Source organism: Coffea arabica, chromosome 5e, assembly GCF_036785885.1.
Source record: "Coffea arabica cultivar ET-39 chromosome 5e, Coffea Arabica ET-39 HiFi, whole genome shotgun sequence".
Taxonomy (NCBI): Eukaryota; Viridiplantae; Streptophyta; class Magnoliopsida; order Gentianales; family Rubiaceae; genus Coffea; species Coffea arabica.
In genome coordinates, this window is record NC_092318.1 from 46,995,716 (window position 1) to 47,015,578 (window position 19,863).

The 19,863-nt window shown below is 35.9% G+C and overlaps 2 protein-coding genes across 32 annotated transcripts; one reads left to right on the top strand and one right to left on the bottom strand.

The window, feature by feature from the left end:
* Window positions 1-3,001: 3,001 nt before the first annotated feature.
* LOC113688491 (uncharacterized) lies at window positions 3,002-9,962 on the bottom strand. Of its 26 annotated transcripts, XM_072048840.1 has the most exons (11): window positions 9,713-9,962; window positions 9,395-9,639; window positions 8,934-9,106; window positions 8,425-8,607; window positions 8,182-8,294; window positions 7,778-7,856; window positions 6,298-6,447; window positions 5,741-5,842; window positions 5,437-5,660; window positions 3,926-3,988; window positions 3,002-3,222 (listed from the first exon to the last, which is right to left on the bottom strand). In XM_072048840.1, the coding sequence occupies exons 4-8, from the start codon at window positions 8,566-8,568 to the stop codon at window positions 5,840-5,842; spliced, it is 489 nt and encodes a 162-aa protein (XP_071904941.1). In that variant the 5' UTR covers window positions 8,569-8,607; window positions 8,934-9,106; window positions 9,395-9,639; window positions 9,713-9,962; the 3' UTR covers window positions 3,002-3,222; window positions 3,926-3,988; window positions 5,437-5,660; window positions 5,741-5,839. The 26 variants fall into 26 exon arrangements, 22 of the variants coding, with proteins under 22 accessions (XP_071904941.1, XP_071904958.1, XP_071904959.1 ...); XR_011814354.1 differs by lacking the exons at window positions 3,002-3,222; window positions 3,926-3,988 and having other exon boundaries at window positions 5,209-5,660; window positions 7,186-7,856; XM_072048857.1 differs by lacking the exons at window positions 3,002-3,222; window positions 3,926-3,988 and having other exon boundaries at window positions 5,209-5,660; window positions 8,934-9,052; window positions 9,584-9,605.
* A 145-nt stretch (window positions 9,963-10,107) lies between these two features.
* LOC113743297 (uncharacterized) lies at window positions 10,108-17,456 on the top strand. 6 transcript variants are annotated; one of them, XR_011814351.1, is made up of 7 exons: window positions 10,108-10,415; window positions 12,699-12,857; window positions 14,397-14,615; window positions 15,681-15,982; window positions 16,127-16,358; window positions 16,539-16,785; window positions 16,944-17,456. XR_011814351.1 is itself a non-coding variant. In XM_072048836.1 (5 exons), exons 1-5 carry the CDS (start codon window positions 10,248-10,250, stop codon window positions 16,155-16,157), a joined length of 879 nt encoding a protein of 292 aa, XP_071904937.1. In that variant the 5' UTR covers window positions 10,108-10,247; the 3' UTR covers window positions 16,158-16,500. The 6 variants fall into 6 exon arrangements, 4 of the variants coding, with proteins under 4 accessions (XP_071904937.1, XP_027127078.1, XP_071904938.1 ...); XR_011814352.1 differs by having other exon boundaries at window positions 15,681-15,796; XM_072048836.1 differs by lacking the exons at window positions 16,539-16,785; window positions 16,944-17,456 and having other exon boundaries at window positions 16,127-16,500.
* Window positions 17,457-19,863: the final 2,407 nt, after the last annotated feature.

The following is a 19,863-nucleotide window of genomic DNA, read 5'->3' on the forward strand; positions in this document are numbered from 1 at the left end:
CGATCAAACGTTGTAATTTCCATATCATTTTGAATTTGGGAACAGTTATTATATTATGTCGACCACGGATTTGAACCTTTATCTTGCATTTGCTGACTCGTACTTTTCGTTACCCCCGTATATTCAGTTCATCAAATCAGTTTATGTGTTTATGAATGATATTGTACCAAAAAGCCGTTTTCAACTTAAGTTCTGCACATTGTTAACAGGGGTTACGGTCATTAGTGTGCTATTTCGAAGGGTTACTTTTGAAAATTCACTTATTTAAGCTATCCATATTTGCAATGACCTAAAGTTATTGGTCAATTGCATAATTGGACCGTACACAGATTTATTGTGTATGTGTTTTTCAAATACTGTTCAATCCAAACGTAGGTGTTTTTAAAAAACAAAGAGTTTTTCAAAAACAACAATCCAAACAATAATAATAGTATTTCAAAAACTGCTACAGTGAAATATTTGAAAAACACCTTCAAAAATAGGGAATTCAAACGCAGCCTTAAACTTTCTGTTGAATTTTTTCTTGTTTTTAGTTCATTGGATACTTTTCTTGGATCATGGTGGATTTTGAATTTTTAACCAATTGTAACCGATACTTTCCGCTATTCAAGGAAAGCTATAGTTGTTTTCTTCTGATGTTTCTTTAACAGACAATCAGTTACATGACTAAACGAGTTGTACGAACCGGATCATTTGGAATAGTTTTCTGCTATTCTTTTCATGTTGTCTAAAGGACCAAAATCACATCAAGGAACTAGATACTTGCAAGAACTTGGGCAATCACAACGACGATCATCTCTACAATTGGAATTATTAACTGTACAAGAAAAGGCAATCACACACCTGTACCTGCATTGCATGCCCACACACACACGCACAGAACCAAAAAAAAAAAGAATCGTAGTGATATGGAGATGAAAATGGTGGATAAGCATAGGGTTGTCAACGGTTCGGGTTTGGACCCGGACCCGGACCGGACCCGTCAATATTTTTCGAGTACGGGTAGGTATATAGATCCGCGACTCGGACCCGGACCTATTTTATCTAACAAAAAAGCGGGTCGGATACGGGATATACCATTCCGACCCGTATTCGATCCGTACCCGTTTTAATTAATTAATAATTAAAAAAATATATATCAACCTACCGTATCAATACTACATTACTACTACTTTCATTCTCAAATTTTTCCAACCCTAATACCCCGCCGCCGCACATCCCTTATTCCCTGTCACTCTTTTTTCTCTTTTGCTCTGTCTCCGCCAGTCCGCCATCAAATGGGTAAGCTTCCAAGATAAAATCCCTCAATCTCTCTCTTTCTCGACGAAGTAAGCCATTTATTCAAAGGAAAGTAGGGCTCCATGTTAGATTCAAAAGATCAAACCTTTGCCCGGAAAGCAAAAGTTTGATGAAAAATTAATTGATTAATTCAAGAAGGGAAGAATCGAAATCTTGGGGAGTCAAAGAAACTTGCCTAAAGCAAAGATGCAAGTGAGCAGAGAAACAGCAGTTCTCTTCATCACTGTAAATAAGAGCCTGGATCCGAAACAGCTCAATTGTGTTGAAAGCCAGGAGAAAATTTGTTCCTTGCATTTGAAGGTCAAATTTCCAAGCCCAGAAAAACCATTTCTTGATTGCTGGATGACAGACTAACATGTCCTGTGGGTCCCTTCAAAGCTTAGCAAATGTTTTGCAAAAGGTAAAGGAGAGCGTTTGTGTGTAATTTTACCTGAAAGCGGTAGAATTGAGAAATGTGTGGATGAAGTTAAGAAGTATGGGGAATGATAAGGTGAGGTGAGTGCACTGGTAGAGTAGCATTTAATCAGCCTCGGCCTGTTGTAGCAAAAAAGGTTTTGACGGGCCTTTTTTTCCTGGTAGGCCCGACCTGGATTCGGGACCCATCGGGTGCAATTCCGGGTGAAAGACTAGAAGACTCGTCGGGTATTTGGGTCAAATTCGGAACTAATATAGTATAACGGGTCCAGGTCCGAATTTATTAGTTCTGACCCAGATCCGGACCCGGCCCGTTGACAGGCCTAGATGAGCAAATGGATTTTGTGCTGTTTAGGCCTACTATGCCAGGTTGAATGGTGGCTTGACTGGCTTCTGTCATGATTGTTAAGAGAACTAGGAGGCATAAACCGTGCCACGGATGGTGGGAAAAAGGATGGGGATGCCCAATTTAATAAAATAATTTGTACTAATTCAAAATGGATCATTAATGAAATTTGTTTGTTGTTTGATGGAATTTAGTTACAAATAAACCAAAATAAAATATTAAAGCAAAATTAAAGTAAACTTTTAGCTAAGTATGTAACCATGTCAAAAATAGTAAGTGTTACTCTCATTAAAGAACCAAAATATTATAAGACTTCGTCTAAGTTGTCATCTGCACTTGCTATTTCAAGGTTATATTGCATTATGATTTAATTACAAGGTCCAATAATTTCCTAATGATGTAGCTACTTATAAGCATCATTAGAGCTTAGATTTTACTTTCCATGCTCTCAGGTCATTTTCAAGATTAGAAAAAAAAAAAGAAAAGTGAAGGAGGAGAGTTAATAAGGCTGTACGCAGGAAAATGCAAAATAGTAAAACCCAAAGTGAGTAAGAAAAAAAATGAAAGCGACTTTATGTTATTGGTAGAAACAAAATACTTCATCCCATTTGACTGGAAACAAAGGTACAACAACCGTATAATCAATGTTTCAATTCATATGGCATAACAACCGTACAATCAATGTCTCAAATCACATCAGCCTGCAATAAGTTTTGTGACAGCCCCACCTTCCCCTAAGGCGTACCAAAGGGGTTAGCGGACTGCCTGCCCAACTCTCGCCAGGACTACTAAAACGGTAAAACATTAATACAAGTCGTTCGGGATACTACTAATGCGCTTAACCTAACCATCAATCAAGAAACGAAAAACAACAGTTAAAACGTAAAGTGAATAATGACTGCCACGTCACAATCAGCTAGGACCCAATCAAATGCAAATAACTGCTTACAATCCCTGAAAGGAATATATATACAAACCAAGTATAATACATGGAACATGAATACACACGCACTGTTACCAACCACATTGGTATGATTACAAGCCAAAAGGAAACATGTAAATTCAAGTACAATCAAGTTGCCAACTATTGAGGAGCTATCCAAAATCTCTCAACTAGCTCTACTCAACTCATCTTCAAACTCAAAAGTCCAAAAGGTAAATCCCTGTAAGGAAAACAAAATTCACGGAGTGAGTTTTCGCCCAATGAGGTACCATCACCAAAATATACCAGGATCACATAAACACAAGAATATTCAGTCCAAATATGCACGACAAGTAAGTAAAATCAACAACCCCCAAGTGTAGGAAATAAAAGGATACGGATGGCTCTCAAGAGCCCTTTTCCTCTTTTGCCATGCTTGATCTCATCTCATTGACTCTCCGTCAATGTATACCAGGTAATCATGACCGTAGACTCCTCTTTACTCCAATTATCCGTCCACCTCACTTTCCCCTTACCGGGCCCGAACACCAAACAGTACAGAATTGGTATTACTCGAGTATACCGGAATCAAGGGTCTCATACCCAAAGATTCCCAAATACAGTCCCCATGGCTTGTCAAATGTCCCCGACCAAGTCCTTACTGGCTCGAGTCCATTGACTTCCAATGAGGTAGAGCTCAGAGTGAACAGTAAAGATTGGTATCCAAGCGATACCAAATCCAGTATAGTCAAGAATATTCAAGTAATATCATAAACAGTCAAGTAAGCTTAGTATAATAACCAGTCAAGGAGGCCAGAGAGTACGAGAGTGGTAAAGTACAGCCTCGCCTCACCTAGCTCAAACAATCATCACAACTAGCCCAAATCACAGAATTCAAGTACAAGAAAGCCACGGAATAACAAATATGTGAGTAGTACACTCACCAAGTTCAACAAAGAAATTTCACAAGTTTTCGCCCGACGTGAGCCTCGGATCACCGGCACGCCCTATAACAATCAAGAAAGTACAATGAAAACGCAAACACAAGTCGAATACCTTTTTCTAGGAACTATTAAGGCAAGACCCAAATATAGCTTGGAAATGAAAAATACTTAACATTTAGGGTTAAAAGTAGAAATAAACCCTAAGATTATTCATTTCTATGAAATCTCAACCCAACACATAAGAATCCAATACCCTCGACACTTGGACAGCATTTTCCTTAAAATTTCAGCTTTTCCAACCTACAAGACAACCAATAAAAGCCATCCAACACAACCACAAGCACCCAAACAATATATAAGTCATTCGATATGCGTCATTAGGGTCACAATACCCTTCAATTATAGCCAATTAGAAGTTCAACAATCAACAATAGAAAACCCCCAATTTGAAAACCTAAATCTGAAATTTTCCGCACAAGCGGAAATTTTTCGCAATTAACCACAATTAACGCACAAGAGAGCTATTTAATACCATTGAGAACCACTAATTCAAGCTCAATCATATCCATCATAGGAAAACAGAAAATTCCAGAAAAATCAGAAAATTAGGAAACTTCACTCCAATCCACCAAATCTTCCGTAAAATCGCGTAAATAGCTACTATAATGCACCAATTGGCCAAAATTTATAACAAAAGATGAGTTCCAAGCAAGATACCTTAGTTCTTCAAGAAAGGTTGTAGCTTGTGAGGTTTTCTTCCAAAACAACACCACTAAACTCTTCAAAGACCCTTAGCAAGATGTTTTTATGGACTAATTCAAGAAACAAACGGCTAGTTTTCAAGATTTGAGCAAGATTAGAAGATGGAAGGTTGAAGAATTTTTTCCTTTGCTTGCTAGAGAGGTTCGGCCAAGACAAGGCTGAAATGAAGATGATTTAGTCAATTTTTGGTCTTTTATTAAAGTTAAAGAAAGTTAGGCAAAGTTAGGCAAGTTTAGTCCAACAACAATTTGACACTTGGCGCATTATTTTGCTAGAGCTATCTTCTTGTCCCTCATGGCTAAACCATCTAGGCAACCTCCAATTATCTCCTAATACCTAGTAGCAAAAACCCTTTACGCAAAATTTAACCTAATTGGTCAAATTTCTCTCACTTAATGCACTAGCGGGTCCCACGACCAAAAGACGTTCCAAATTTCTCACGAACTACCTTATACTAGAAAATGGATTTAAAAGCTATATTTACTGTTAAAATGTTGAGAAAAGTAATAGAATAAAGAAAATAAAAGAAAACGGGTGCACAGGAATAAAATAATAAAAAAATTTTTTTTTTTCTGGGTTCTCACAAGTTTCCTCACTTATCAACCTACAAATTGCATACAACAAATCTTAAATCTGAATAACATCCACCATACTCATGGTTAACTAAGTACTATGGCGTACATAAATAAGATAATATCACATTTGTGAAGACTATAGCTGGGGACTTGCTTAAAATAAGTAATAACAACCAGGAATTGTCGAGAATCTGGCCAAGCAAACTTATTGAAATGTTTGACAGCAATCCAAGAGGCGTCATCTTCAAGCTACCCTTTGTAGACAACATTGCGAGCTTTATCTCCATGTTCTGATACAATGTTTTCAACTGAGAATCTTGAAGGTGCCACCTTCAGCTCATCTAAACTGCATTCTTTAAATGCTGGCAGTTTCATCCTCTGATTTTCTCCACATTTCTCTAAAACCCCAGAAGAAAAAAATCAGAAAAAAGGAATAAATATTGCATTTTTATACATTTAACAGAGTTTTAAGAATTACCAAGATCAGAGGAATAAGGGACGTTGGATCTGAGGTTAGAAGGCTACCAGCAAAAGCCTAATTTAGAGCAGTGAGCTCCCATTGGAATGAAGATGAATATTACTGAAAAACAAAACTAGCAATCAAGTCAAGAAAACAGACATAAAGAAATATCATATATGGATAGAACAAAATCATAGGGACATAAAATACATGTAACACAAAAACTTTCACCAACCAAGTCAATTCAAGCGCCATTGCAGCAAAAAAACTTGTAGAAAAATGTGCAAAGAAGTCACATATGATCAAAACACAAGGATAAAACACGAGAAGCAAAGGACAAGGGTAAATCCAAAAAGAAAGGAAAAAAAGAGAAACCAAAGTATATGACAAACATGTAATGGAAAGATGTTATGTTTTTCCTTTGGTCACCTCTGTTTTGAAGGAAAGCATGGGAAAAATACATTTTAGAGAAAATACTAATTCGGCAACTTCTAAGGCAGAGATGATGCCGTCTTGGACACCAGAAAGAAACACTAGATAAAACAGAAACATATTCTAAAAGTAACTAGTTATACATTTAGATTCATGCTTTTCATTGCCAATGAGGGCAACCTCATCAACCTTATCAGCTTCAGTCTCACTAATATCAGCCTACAGTTGCTGCTCCATATAAGAACAAAGCCATGTTTAGTAATTAAAGAAGCATGACAATTGGCCACCATCATCTACAATTCGAATCAAAACAATCACAATTCAGCACAATAGGGAGTCAACAAATTCAACTAAGATAAGCATGCCTTTTCAAAAACATTTTTTCCTCCTCAAACTCCACAAAATAAATTAACTCAAGAAATTAAAATTTACACTTTCAGAAACGAATTTCTCACATTAATACCAAAGAAAAACACAGATGAACAAATCTAACACCGCCTTGATTTTATGTGTCAAATCCCATAGTAATTAGAAAATTAGACCAGTTAAAAGGAAAATTTTGACATTCCGAATTTACATTAGACTCCATGAAAGAAAGGAAGAAAACCTCCATAGCCAACTTGAGATCAATCCTAAACTTGGCAGAAACAAAATTTTACAATAAAATCACATAAATAACAAAAGCTGAGACCCTCCCTCCCCACCCACAATATTAAAGCAGAACACCAATATATTATTCACAGAACCCATAGAAATTGAAGTAAGAAAACCTGAGATCCTCAAGAAACCAAAAGTACAAAAAATGCAGAAAACGTAGGTCATGACTTAAATTTACTCAAAAATAAACATCATTAATATGTGTAAAAAAGACTGCTTTTTCACTGCAAAAGACGTGTCTCTAGCAGAAGGAAATGATGGAGAAAATAGATGAGAAATTCTATATAGGAGGAGAGGATGATAGGAAGAACGGAAAAGAAAGAATCTGTCAATCTCCAACTGGAAAAAAAAAATTTAAAAGGTTGGTAATTTACCAAGGTTGACGGAGTTTTCCCAACCGCTTACATCGAGAAGTGGATCCGGGAGAATCTTCCCAACCGCTTACATTTGGTACTTGTTGGATGTAAATAGACCAAAAGGAAACTAATCACTTAAAAGCCCCATAAGAAATTGAAAATAACCACATCTTTACTCTAGCTCTCCCACTGGCTGTGGTGTAAAGTGGAAGAGCAGATACACTTCCTTGGGAAAGAACGAAGATTCCAACTAATTATATTTGTCTCGTGGACAACGATACCAGAGAAGTAGATGAAAGAGGATGGTAAAGAAAGAAGGCAGCAGTGATTTGTTAATTATTTGCTGCTACATGAAGATAACACAAGAACAATGGAAGAGACTGAAATCAACACAAGTTTAATCCTCTAAGGTCCAAAGATTTTGATGGACAATGACTTGGACTAATTTGGACATCAAAAGAATGGGAAATTTTTTAAAAGCACAAATGTAAGATCATAGTTTATGACATGCCTCGCAACATACGCTCAACTGAGGCGCGTAGAAAACTGAAGATAGAATAACAATTTAAAGAAACAACTGTGAGCAACAAATCACAAACAAATGTACTACCTTTGATAGTAAACGTACAGCTCCAAGAAGCCTTTCCAAAAAGTTATATTTGCCACCATCACACCTTCTCCGCTTCAGACTGAAACCCAAATGAAAGGCCAAAAGTTTTGGTATGTGCAATTTGACAGAAAGCAAGAGTCTAATCATTACTAATTGTACATTACATTCACAGACTGGTCATTTAATCAATTTTTCTTGGATATTAACTTTCAACTCCGAATTTAACTTTTCGAAGCCTCCACATCAAATTACTAAGAAAACGTTAAGAATTTATGGCTTTGCGATCTACTGATGAAACTCAATGAAATCTTGCTATTTCCTCCAGAAAAAAAATGCATGAATCACTAATCAACGCATATGGTAAACAATAATGATGGAAAATATGCCATTCTTTATGTTTATACCTTTCCAAAAGTTGCAATTTTTGTTTAGGCCTTTTGCCATGGATTACCATAAAGCAGGAATTCAAGATTTCCTCCAACTTTGCTGATTGCAGAAGCCTCAAATCCCTTCTAACCTGTCACAAAATCACAATTAATTTTAAACCAACAAAACCAATAAGCAAATGCTTGAAGGCATACAGGTTAGTGCTTTTCACTGAGCAAGTAAAAACTGAAACTTTAGGCAAAAAAAAAAAAAAAACCAACCTTAAGCAGGTATTGAAAATAAGAGCACCTTCGATGCTGATTCTTATTTTTGTAGACAATTCTATCGAGGATTCCAAATTCTGTCTGCAGCTGACCCAAAAAAGTCTTCAATCTCTCCTCAACTACTTCAAACTCCGAATCCATTACCTTTAATAATGCTAATAACTACACTCATAGCTCATCCTGTACCAAGTTTATAAAATTATAAAGCACAATGTTATAAAGCACCAAGTTTATTGCCATGTTTTGGCCTTGTGCCTCCCTCTAGGAGTATTTTAACATTACATGCATCATCCTTAATGTAACAAAATCTAAACCTAGTCAAAGATTCCAAGTTAGTTCCTTTACATTTCTGATCATTTTCTTAAAGCTTCCACAATTATTTTCCCATTTCGCAAACAGAACACAAAAATAAAGATCAATCTGCAAATGCCTTATATAGTGCATTTCCTAAAATATTAAAAAAACTAAAAAGGACAATTTTTTTCAAGTGAATCACGGTGATATACCTTGATGGAGATTTTTCAGTCACTCTGGGGTTGCTTGAAATTCTTGACCCTTTTCTTCATTGTCTTCTTCGAAAGCAAAGGCACCACCATCACTGCTGATTCTTCTTACCTTTTCCCTCCTTAACTTGCACATTTCACACACAAAGCACAATCAGCTATCGATCTACAAGCGTCTGTAAAGAATAGCGCAGTACGGGGAAGAAGAAGAATAATAAGAAGAAGAAAGCTGCGGCATGTTTATTAGTGAGCCAAAAATCGAAGACTCTAAAGGGAAAAAAAAAGGAACAACCAAAAACCCAGATTCAGTAATAAAACTTAAAAGCGAAAGGCAATAAAATCAGTATCTCCATCTTCACAGCTGAAAAGAAGAAACGAAATAAAAAAACAAGAAAAAAAAAAGGAACAAGAAAAAAAACAGATCAGGGAAACAAAAATCAAAGGCTCAAAACATCAGCGCATACCCGACGGAAACAACGAATCCTTAAAAAAAAAACCCATAAGCCACCTGAAGATCGGTGAAATCGACCAAGAGAAGTAAATGGGATAAAATAAAAGATTTTCTAACCCAAAAGCTATGCAAAGGTCTACCAAAAATCTCAAACTTTGAGCTAGAAATGATGCCCACAACACACTCTGGAGAATTTCAATACCAGTTTCTCCAATCGCCATCGCCTAACGAAGTTGCAAACTGACAAAAATAAGGAAGCTGCAATTTGACAAAAAATAAGGAAGTTACAAATTGACAAAAAAAAAAAGAAGTTAAGAGTAAGGAGGCTCACCGCTGCTGAAGATTTTGGTCATATAATTTTGGTGAGGAAAGGGGCGGAGAGGCATTTGTTGTTCTGTATATCTAACCCTAAAGTGAATAGATAAGATGGAAGTGGAGGATATGTCTGGGTAAGCGACAGAGCAACATTGCCTAAAAAAAGGAAGACAGAGAAGGTAGTGGAAAGAAAGCAAATGCAGCAGAAGTACAGAAACAAGGAAATACAGGCACATGGGAGACCAGATCGGAAACTGAAGCGCCATGCGCGAACAACATAACGCTCTCAACCACATGCGCGGCACGTGAGAGGACGACGAAACTTTTGGCTGAATGGTGTTGGCACGTTATCTACTTATGTTGAAAAGGTTGAGGTGTAAATTGATAATTATTAAAATCAGTAAGGTCCCAAAGTAGAAATAACCTACTTTGGGATACTTGATTTACCCAAATTTTTAAAAATTTCAATCGGAAACTCGATTGGGAGAACAGAAATCGTAGAAACCCTCAGGCATCCAGGGAGAGAAAGATGAGAAGCTGAAAGGAAAACAATGAGTACAGTTGTAGCACATGGTCCTCTAATATGTTTCATGCCCATGAAATTTAGTAAAGGTTTGCGGCAGGAATTTTCCAATTCGAAGTTTTCCTTGAGCAACAGCAACCCTTTAATTTTCAGGTGCTGCTCCAACAAAGATGAGAAATCCCAGGAATCTCAGATGGTATTTTCACTCTTATGTGCTTTAAAATTATGAAATTGAAAAGGGTTATCAAATTTGCATGTCAAATAATTGTAAAATATAATAGTAATGATTTGCCGTTTCTGGTTCTGTTTTATTTCTTGTTCTTGTCCATGCTTTACTTGAATGAAATAATTAGCATTTTGGAGAAGAAAGTTGGGATTTTGGATTACATTACTTGCATGTAGTCCTGTTTGTTGTGGAAGAAAGGGTAGTGGAAGAAAGGGTAGATTAGTAAATGGATTTTGTGTTCTTTATGGAAAAGAAGAGGAATACTTGCATTTTCCGAGAAAATATTCATTTGGCAAATAGCTAGTCCAGAACTCTTTCCATCAGTTGTACATCAATTTCGCAGGCTCATTCAAATGATGTTTCTGTTGAATATCTTTTCTGAGAAGTACTGAAACATGAAATTTGTCAAGAAAAATTATGTTGGACTAGAAAAAGTTCTTGCATTTCGGCTTTCTGTTTGCTGAATTTTATGAAATTTGCTGGTTTTACTTGCATTTGGAACATAGTTGTTGATAAATCTGTACGGCCATCTTGTGAAAATTTGTAGCAGTGATATTTTCCGTAACAATTAAGAGAATAGGGCAGAACATGTACTACATGTTTCTTGATTTAATTTCTGTGAACTATGTGGAAAATGCAGGATTTCTTAACCTTGTAATTCATTAGGTCCCTGGAGTCATATTTTTTCATCTTTTAAATAGACATATCATTAAATTTGTTGAAAGATTGAGTCACTTAAATGCATATCTGCAGAATCCTTAAAGATGACTTGGAATTAGTCTTTTATGCTGCTTCCTGCCGAATTGATATAATGTCAACCTTGTGAGTTGTACAAGACCCAAAAGCACTTATCTCGTGCAATAAAACAAACATGCTCCAGAGTGTCAAAGGCAAGAGGTCCTGCACATGACTATATACTAGTCTAATTTATTGATTCTCCAAAATGGTGATAGTTCTTAAAGCATGGTTTGTTTCTTCAATGGAATCAAGTGTACATGAAGCTGTATCATCAAGATTCTGTGATGGTTTTGCTTTGATGCCTTATGCTTACTTGGAGGCTGTCAACTTTTTCTCCTTCAAGGATGAATAAATTTAGCACTTGATGTTTAAAAGAAAAAGGTAAGTGTGCATAGTGGAGCATATGTCTATGACAATTGCCAGAAAGAATCCATAGAAAGAATGATAGAATGATGAATATGGTGGTAAGGGACTGGATAATTCAAAAGGGAATGCTAAGGGTGTGTTTGATAAATTTGAAATCTGAAATCTGAATCCATTAAGTTATTAAATTGTTAAGTATTAAATCTAATACATTTGAGTGTATATCATATTCAGTGATAAGTGAATAGCTTATCACTGATTTGTGGGAGCAAGTTTTGCCTAGGTAATTCAGTGCTACTTAATTAATTCAAATGTTTAATTTTTTGTTATCAAACGTGTCTGAACATGTTAAGATCTGAATCCATTAAGTTTAAGTGCTGAATTGGATATCAAACAAGGCCTAAGTCTGGAGATTATTGCTGTGATTGTACGCATTTACAAGTTTGTGTTATCCATATGTAAATTTTAAAGTACCGTGATGACTTGATGTTCTCGTGGCATATAGTATACTTTATTGTAGCTTTATTTTTCTATACGACCAAGATGATAGAACTATGGATATGTTTTATACTTTTTCCTCATAGTGCAATATAACAGTTGTGGTTAGGGTGATGGTAAATTCTTGTAACAATAGCGAAAGCATAAATGATATGTCTTACATTATTAATTATGGATTAGCTTAATCAAAAAGGAAATAGAAAATCTAGATTTAATTTATACCATCTGAAGATGTTTGTTTTGACTGTTATCTTTTTGTCATGACTTAGCCTTTTGAAGGAACCATGTGAGGAATGGGTCTTATTGTAAAGTGAATAAGGCAGTTCTTAATTAAATGAGTTCTCTGGTACAACAAACTAATGGAGATTCTTCCTTACTACAGAATGTTAAGAAGTAATAGGAAAAAAATGAAAGGACAAAATGATTGAGAATTATTTTAGTATCATAGATTAAAGAGATTGATCCTTGGATCTAATTAGCTTCGAGTTTGATTATTGGATTGCATGTATCTATATCCAAGATGAATATATAGAAAAGTAGGGACTGAGATAAGAATCATGAGTTTGTTGCCAAGCATGGATGAAAGATGCTGTTAAATTTTCCTTTTGAACTATAAAGTGGTCTCTTCACATTGATCTAAGATTTCTGGTGTAGGGTTTCTCGGTGCTTAAGAAGGACGTTGAATGTGATAGAGGGATAATATATAGCACTATGGCATTCTATGTCTTCAGTTTGCATATTCCATTAAGTTTTGGCGGGCTGGCTATAGTTGCCACCATATTGCATCAACAAGTTATTGAGCCACAGACTGAGGTATGTAATGGTCTACACTTCTCAATCAATGACTGCTGAAATTGGTGATGGCAGGAATTATGTTGCATATTCCTAAATGGCATACTACAGTGGCACCAAAATTTTTATCTTTTGGCAGGAAGAGGGTTATGGGGAGAAATATCTTTGTCATTTGTCATCTAAATTTCTTCCAAGTGTTCTCAGCACAAAAAATGGCATGGAACGGTAAAAAGAATAAAAATAGAAGTACAATTATTCACCTTAAATTTTATTTCTTTTTACCCTTCATCCCAAATTGATTGACATTGAAAACTCAAGTAGTTTCCAGTCATAATCTTTGCTTGTTGTTCTTTCTTTGTGATTTTTTATTTTATTTTATTTTTACGTCTTATCTATTCCTTTTGTTGTGAAGACTATGTCTGTAGTTCTTCTGTCATACCTGACAGCATTACATTACCCTGTCTAATCCAAGACCTCTCTTGATGGCAATTGGGCCATGGTTTATTTCTCCCGCAAAACATTAATAATCTGTTAAACCTGGAACGCTGGGTCTTGCCACTTATAAGGGATTATGCATCCTACATGATCCTGCATGTTGTGCACCGTAGTTCAATTTCTCTATGAATTACATGTTTTGATAGAGGACATTGCATTTTATATGAATATTTTATGTTTTATCTAGGACCTTAAATACAGGTCCATCACATTACACTGGTCACTAGCGTAATGTTATAAGAATCATGTATCCTTCAAAAGGTTTTGGTACTTGTTTTCTGTCCAAGTGCCTCATTGGTTACAAATGATTTCTGTTTTGTTATTGTGGAGTTAAAACTCTTTGGTCAGTCCTTTCTATAAATGAACTGCCTAAGGACAAACATTTGGTTTCTTCTCCATTCAAGCAGTGAATGGGCTTTCTGTTCCTCTGGATATCATTGCTTCCAATCTGTATAGGCTTCAACTAAATGGGCAAGATAGTATTGATAGTTATTAAAAAATCTTTCAAGTTATCCTTTATGTTACGTGCCATATTTCAGTTAGTTTTTAGTCTCTGTGTTCATGTTGATTATGCTTCAGACTGCATTCTTTATCAGCATTATGGGTTTCAAGAATGGCATCAAGATGTAGCCTCTAATCTTATTATGGATCACAAACTCAGAGGTATAAAAATGACTATCAAAGATCTTTCATGTTCATTGTTTTTAACAAAATACACCAAAGGTGGAGGTCATTAGCAACTGATATCTATTATTTATCTGTGAGAACTCTTAGATCATTCTTCTCAATAATTGGAGAGCTTGACCCCCATTAGATATAAGCAATGGGTACTGTTTCAGTGCATTTGGTTTATGTTTATCATTGATATTTACTGACCAGGAAAATCAATTCAGTAATCAAAATGGTTACGAACTTAATTCCCTGTTGCACCTCTTTATTCAAAGTAAAAACCACGCTGAGAAAGCAAAGGATTTCCTTAGTTACTTTATGTAGTTTGGAATGAACGTTAGGAATGATAAAAGTGCATGCTGACTTGTGTTTATATTTACTTTATCATCAGTACAGGTGTTGGCATTACTTGGTCTTGAAATTTTAGAGTTCATTGGTTTTGTCTTGCTGCTGAAACGCCCTGGGGAGCCCCAGTACAAGCTTCTTGACTTATTCCAAGTTAACGAGTTAGCAGGAGAAAGAAGCTGGTTGCTGGCATCACTGATTGGTTTTTTGTTCCTTTTGTTCTTGGTGCTGGTAACATCACTTATTGCTGATCAATTTCTGGGGACTAAGGTCAGCTTTGTTGAATCTGTTATTTTTCTGTTTCCTTTTCCTTATCTTTCTATTTGTTTTGGCAGTTTTCTGTTAGAATTTCAGTTCACTTGAAAATAACCATTAGCTTGTATAGCCTTCTGCTTCATAATAGGAGAGAATGAGATTAGTTTACATAACATAAAGCTACTAGCCAGATCCTTGAACTTGCTCTCATTTGGAAAGTTTGGACTTCACATGGAATGAACTGTATTTTGCTGGGTTTTTTGGCGCTTGATGATTACACTGTTGTTATGCTCAGTTTGTTTCTGTGCACATACCAAATTTGTTTTCTGGTTAGGATTGCAAACGTTCCATAACTCCTCTTGACTTACATAAAGAATTTGCAAATGGTGATGAATATCTAGAATAATCAATGACATTATAAATACATTGGTTCTTTAGGTATGAGGATATGACAAAAGAAGGAAAAAGGAGCAAGGAAGCCAATACAAAATAGCAGGTGCATATTGACAGAGTAGAGGATAGCTACATCAGGTTTTGGGCATTAAGTGCTGGAAGAAGGAAACATATCAGGAAATTAGAGGGGCTGGCAATGTTGAATTATTGAATTCTGATTTTCTCCTAATAAATTGAATGCTTTGCAAAAGCACATAGCTGTAATCTAAATTGTAAGCCAACTGAATGGGAGGCTTGTGCATGGAAATGGAATACCCGTGTGCCTTCAGTTACCAGCATAAAGCATAGCGACTTGCTCCCGTGCAAAGATTGAAGTATCTCTCTTTTGCCAGCTCTCATGGTGCTTTATTAGGACTATAAGGGATCGCTTATTACAGATCATTATAAGAGGAGATGTTGCATTACCTGTAATTTTTTTTTCCCTTTTTTGGTTTATATTGTGCTACCTTTATGTTAAGGTGCTGTTAGTACTAACAACAACTGTTCTCTAAGCCAAGCTCAACTTCTGTCAGTTATTTCAACCATCTAGGACTGGTGAACAAGTTTAGCATTGGATTAAAAGTTATAATAGTGTTTCTTCATGATGCCATGTTCGTAATGGATGATAGTTTCTCTCCATGTGGATAGGAGGTAAACAATCCAATACTGCAAGCACTCCTCTCAAGCGGCTCAATCTCTGTTACAGCTTGCATTCTTGTCTACTGCATTGTCACTCCCTTCCTGGAAGAGATTGTCTACAGAGGGTATTTGCTGACTTCTCTTTCCTGCACTATGAAGTGGCAGCAAGCCGTTCTGCTGAGTTCTTTGCTTTTCAGTGCATCTCACTTCTCTGCTGAGAATTTCCTGCAGTTATTCGTTATTGGCTGTGTCCTTGGATGCTCTTATTGTTGGTCTGGGAACCTTAGTTCATCTGTCCTCGTACACTCGTTGTACAATGCCTTCATCCTCTACATAACCTATATTTCTTGAATATTGATGCTGATTCTGCGCGTTCCTTCTACTTATTTGGACAAATTATCTACCTTTTATGGATTCCGTTTACAATGACAACTAATTATTGCTTGTCCTCTCAGCTTTACAGAGAAGCCTCGGGCCGCAGAATAGACATCTCCTGTCCACTATGGATGCTGCTGATTTTTAGTGGGAAAGACATCTCATACTCAATATGCCCTTTTGCTGGGGAAAAAAAAAAGGGTTGTCTCAGGAGCTCGCTTTTTATGGAGCATTGCATAATCAATTAACATACAGTTCTAGGAGGGAAAAGCAAATTGAGATTTTTTCATTGAATAATCTCTAACCCTTCAGGTAAAATGTTGCTACAGATCCTGATAAAGGTTAACTGACTAAAGAAGATGATATGTAACAATAATTGACATCTCCTCGTAATCAATTTGGAAATTAACAGTGTTATAGAGCACGAGTAAAGAAATTTCTAACTTTCAGTGTCTTTGATCTTCTTTTTGAGTGTTTTTCCAATTTATCCAGTTCTTAAGGGACTCGAACGTCAATCTGCAAAGTTTGCTTGGTAGGTCAATCTATTCATGCCAATCATTGTCAGTGGTTCTGCAATCCATATTCACATTCTCCAGGACATGTGATACCTGAAAATTACACCTGAAGAGAAAAGGCCCACTTGAGCCAGTACAATTTTGGACCCCTTCCTTCATACAAATTGGATAAGGCAACCATGTTTAGCTAGTCCATAACATTTCAGAGCCCTTTGCAGCTTCTGGTACATCCCTATTATATATTTCATCTACTGTAATCTGTGCCTATTTTTTTTCCCATCTAGCCTAATAAGTTTTCAAAAAGTGTGCAAGAACAAGAAGTTCAAAAGAAGGTGTGAATGTGATTAGGTTTGAATACAAATGATTTGATAGTGGTTTACAGCAGGTAATTGGTTGGAGGATTGCTGCTTGGCCACCTGGTATCTGCTGTTCTCCTTTTCATTTTGATAGAATCCACATGGATACTCTTGGAGTATAAACTAAGTTTATTGACTCAAAAACACATGGAAGATGGTGCATGATCAAAGCATAACCAAGCAGGTAGTCGGCTAATTCAAATCATTCAAATGATTTCAAACTGAAAGTAACATGGTGGAGATTCCTTTTGGTTTCTTAAGACTATAAAGTTTTTGGCTTTTCTCTGTTTTTGAGTTTCTTTGCTTGAAGAAAGCACAAGCTATTGCTTTACCTTCTGAGTTAGAATACAAAATCTGGAAGACAATAATAGGCTTAGAGGCTTCTATTTTCAGGAGCAAGTCACATTCTTGTTGATGTGTTATGCAAGAAAAATGGAGGAATCATTCAATAGCTTTGGCTAAAATGTGAAAGCTATAGAGGGAAACCTACCATCTTGAGCAATGAAAGCAATTAAAGTTGCATTTGCTTGTTTGTGTTACTTCTTTTCTTGACAAATAGTTATACTACTATCAAACATGCAGGTGTTTAAAGACTCGTAGGACATTGAGAAACTTTCAAGTCCACTACATCCCTAAAACTCATTTAGGAGAATGGTTAACTTAGTGTAGGCAAATCGAATCATTTTTACTTCACTCATTCACAATTCAAGAAGGAAAATTTCCAAATAAAAGTTTCATAGTTTGAATTGGTCGATGAATTTTATTGTTATTGTTTATCTAAACATCAAAACAGCATACCCAATTGATGTTATAAATCCAAATGTAGAAACATAGGTGTATAAAACAAAGACAAGAAGACAAGATGGTTGGATAGAGAGAGGGATTGACTTGAATGGAGGTACCCTAAAATATCACTATTAGTCTAGCATGTCACTTGTATGTTCTTATTACAATGCCGCCAATCATCAAGCATTTATATAGTGGTAGTAATTTTTTTTTATTTTTTGGGTATTTATTTCTTAGCTTTCATTCTATTTGGTAGTGTTTTGAAAAAAAAAATAGAATTTTCCATAAATTATTAGTGCCACAAAACTCAAGTTTTACATTCCCACTGTTCATGAATTTACATTGTGCGCTACATTCAAACAATGGTGATGCAAAGATGCTGAAAGATATACCAAACCACTAAATACTCGAATTGAGTTCGATTTTATAAGAAATTTGTACTTGATTCGCTAATTAGTTAAATCAAGTTTGAACAGAATTTTATGTTCGATAACTTTCAAAATCAATAAAAAAAAAACTCATTCCAATTTGGTTCATCATATAACCAAGCCAAATTTCTTTGGAATAAAAAGGTCAAATTTGAACAAAATTTCAATTTTACCTAAAATAATCAAACAAATTTAAAAATTAGAGTATCGACTTGATTAAATTCGTTTACACCCATAAATAGAAATAGAAAGAATCAAAAATTGGGGGAAAAAAATATACAACGTTTATATATCAGTATGTTACTGTTACATTGCCCTGTCGTGGTCCCAAGAAATCATCAAGCTTTGTCCCACTGTCCAAACCAACGGCTACATTCTACCCAACTGGAAATTACCAGATTTAGTTGAAGTCCACAAATTGCTAGCTTGTAAAGGACCATTTGTCCCTGCTTAGACACACCTCACAACCAATAAAAAATAAAATACCACCATTACACGTCTTTCAAAGCCTTATCCCCGCGATCAATGGTAGCTATTCAGATCGATGAAAGCAGAATTGCTCTTGATCATTGCCACGTCTGCTCTAATGAGTTGGATCCCACGATCCCTCCAATCCTCCTACCTTAAATAACACCTCAGATTAAACCACTCTCCAGCGGCTGTTCACATATTTTTCAGAAGCCCACCTGCTCAATCTAGAAACTCTTTTGCCTGCCTCTGTTTCTCTTCCCTGCTCTTGCTTTTCAAGAAATGGGGAGCTTTGAGCAGAAAGTGAAGGAAAGGGCCAAGGAATTGAAGATCTTTTTCAAGAAAGGGGTGAAGATTGTTGGAGATTCATGCAAGAAGGGATGGTACAAGCTCAAGCACATTAGGAAGAAATGATTTCAGGGATTTTGTTCTGTCTCAGCCAAAAAATTGTTTACGTTTTCTTTTTCTGCTTCTGACAATTTTTTGGGTTAATTTACCAGTTGAGTTTTGTTTAGTTGTGGTAGGTGGTTTTGATACATGTAAAGGGAGTTTGGGTAATTCTTGTGGTTTCTTTTCATCTTTCAATTTGTTACAACTACCCTCAATCCTTGAGCTTGAGTTGCTTTTTACTATGTTACAAGATTGATTGAGATTCATTAACTTTGTTGCTGTGCCCCTTAGGTGATGTGATGATGTATTTTGTGGTTTATCCATATTGCTAGGAAAGACATGGAACAGGAAATCTATTACAATCAAATTCATCAAAATTGAAAAGCAGAAAGAATGGTTTTGATTTTGAATTGAGATGGCAAAGAAATTTAAATCTTTATCAACTTGGCAAAAAAAAAACAAAATCTTGAAATTAAGTTGAATTCCTTGTAGTTAAAATATGAGAAAGCCATTGGGAACTCTAATATAGAGAGAAACAACATCAGTAGCATAGCAAATTTACAATTTTCTAGTACTCTTTCTGCTTTTTATTTCTCTGTTTTGATTCATTGCCTGGTCCAGACAACTAGACTCTTCTAGCTCAAGCATACCAGTTTAACAACAGAAGCTTGTACCTGGAATTTAATTTGCAGCCAAGATCAAATTTGCAGGAAACCCTGTTCAGTTCGTTCTGCTCTTAACAATTTCTTGTGTTATTCATAAACAAAAATTTCTCTCGGCGCTTGTGTACTCGGATCCAGGCGCAGTAGAACTCTCATTTGACAGCAGTGAATACTATGTTTAAACATCCCCAGCCTGTTAAAAGTATTCTAGA

Bases quoted from the DNA above. Each gene is read 5' to 3' on its own strand.
- LOC113743297 (XM_027271277.2), top strand. From the start codon at position 10,248: ATGAGTACAGTTGTAGCACATGGTCCTCTAATATGTTTCATGCCCATG. The intron at 12,858-14,396 runs GTATGTAATGGT...TCATCAGTACAG, and splicing joins TTATTGAGCCACAGACTGAG to GTGTTGGCATTACTTGGTCT. The intron at 14,616-15,680 runs GTCAGCTTTGTT...CCATGTGGATAG, and splicing joins ATCAATTTCTGGGGACTAAG to GAGGTAAACAATCCAATACT.
- LOC113688491 (XM_072048840.1), bottom strand. From the start codon at position 8,568: ATGGATTCGGAGTTTGAAGTAGTTGAGGAGAGATTGAAGACTTTTTTG. The intron at 8,295-8,424 runs GTTGGTTTTTTT...ATTTTGTGACAG, and splicing joins ATTTTCAATACCTGCTTAAG to GTTAGAAGGGATTTGAGGCT. The intron at 7,857-8,181 runs GTATAAACATAA...TTTGGGTTTCAG, and splicing joins AAATTGCAACTTTTGGAAAG to TCTGAAGCGGAGAAGGTGTG.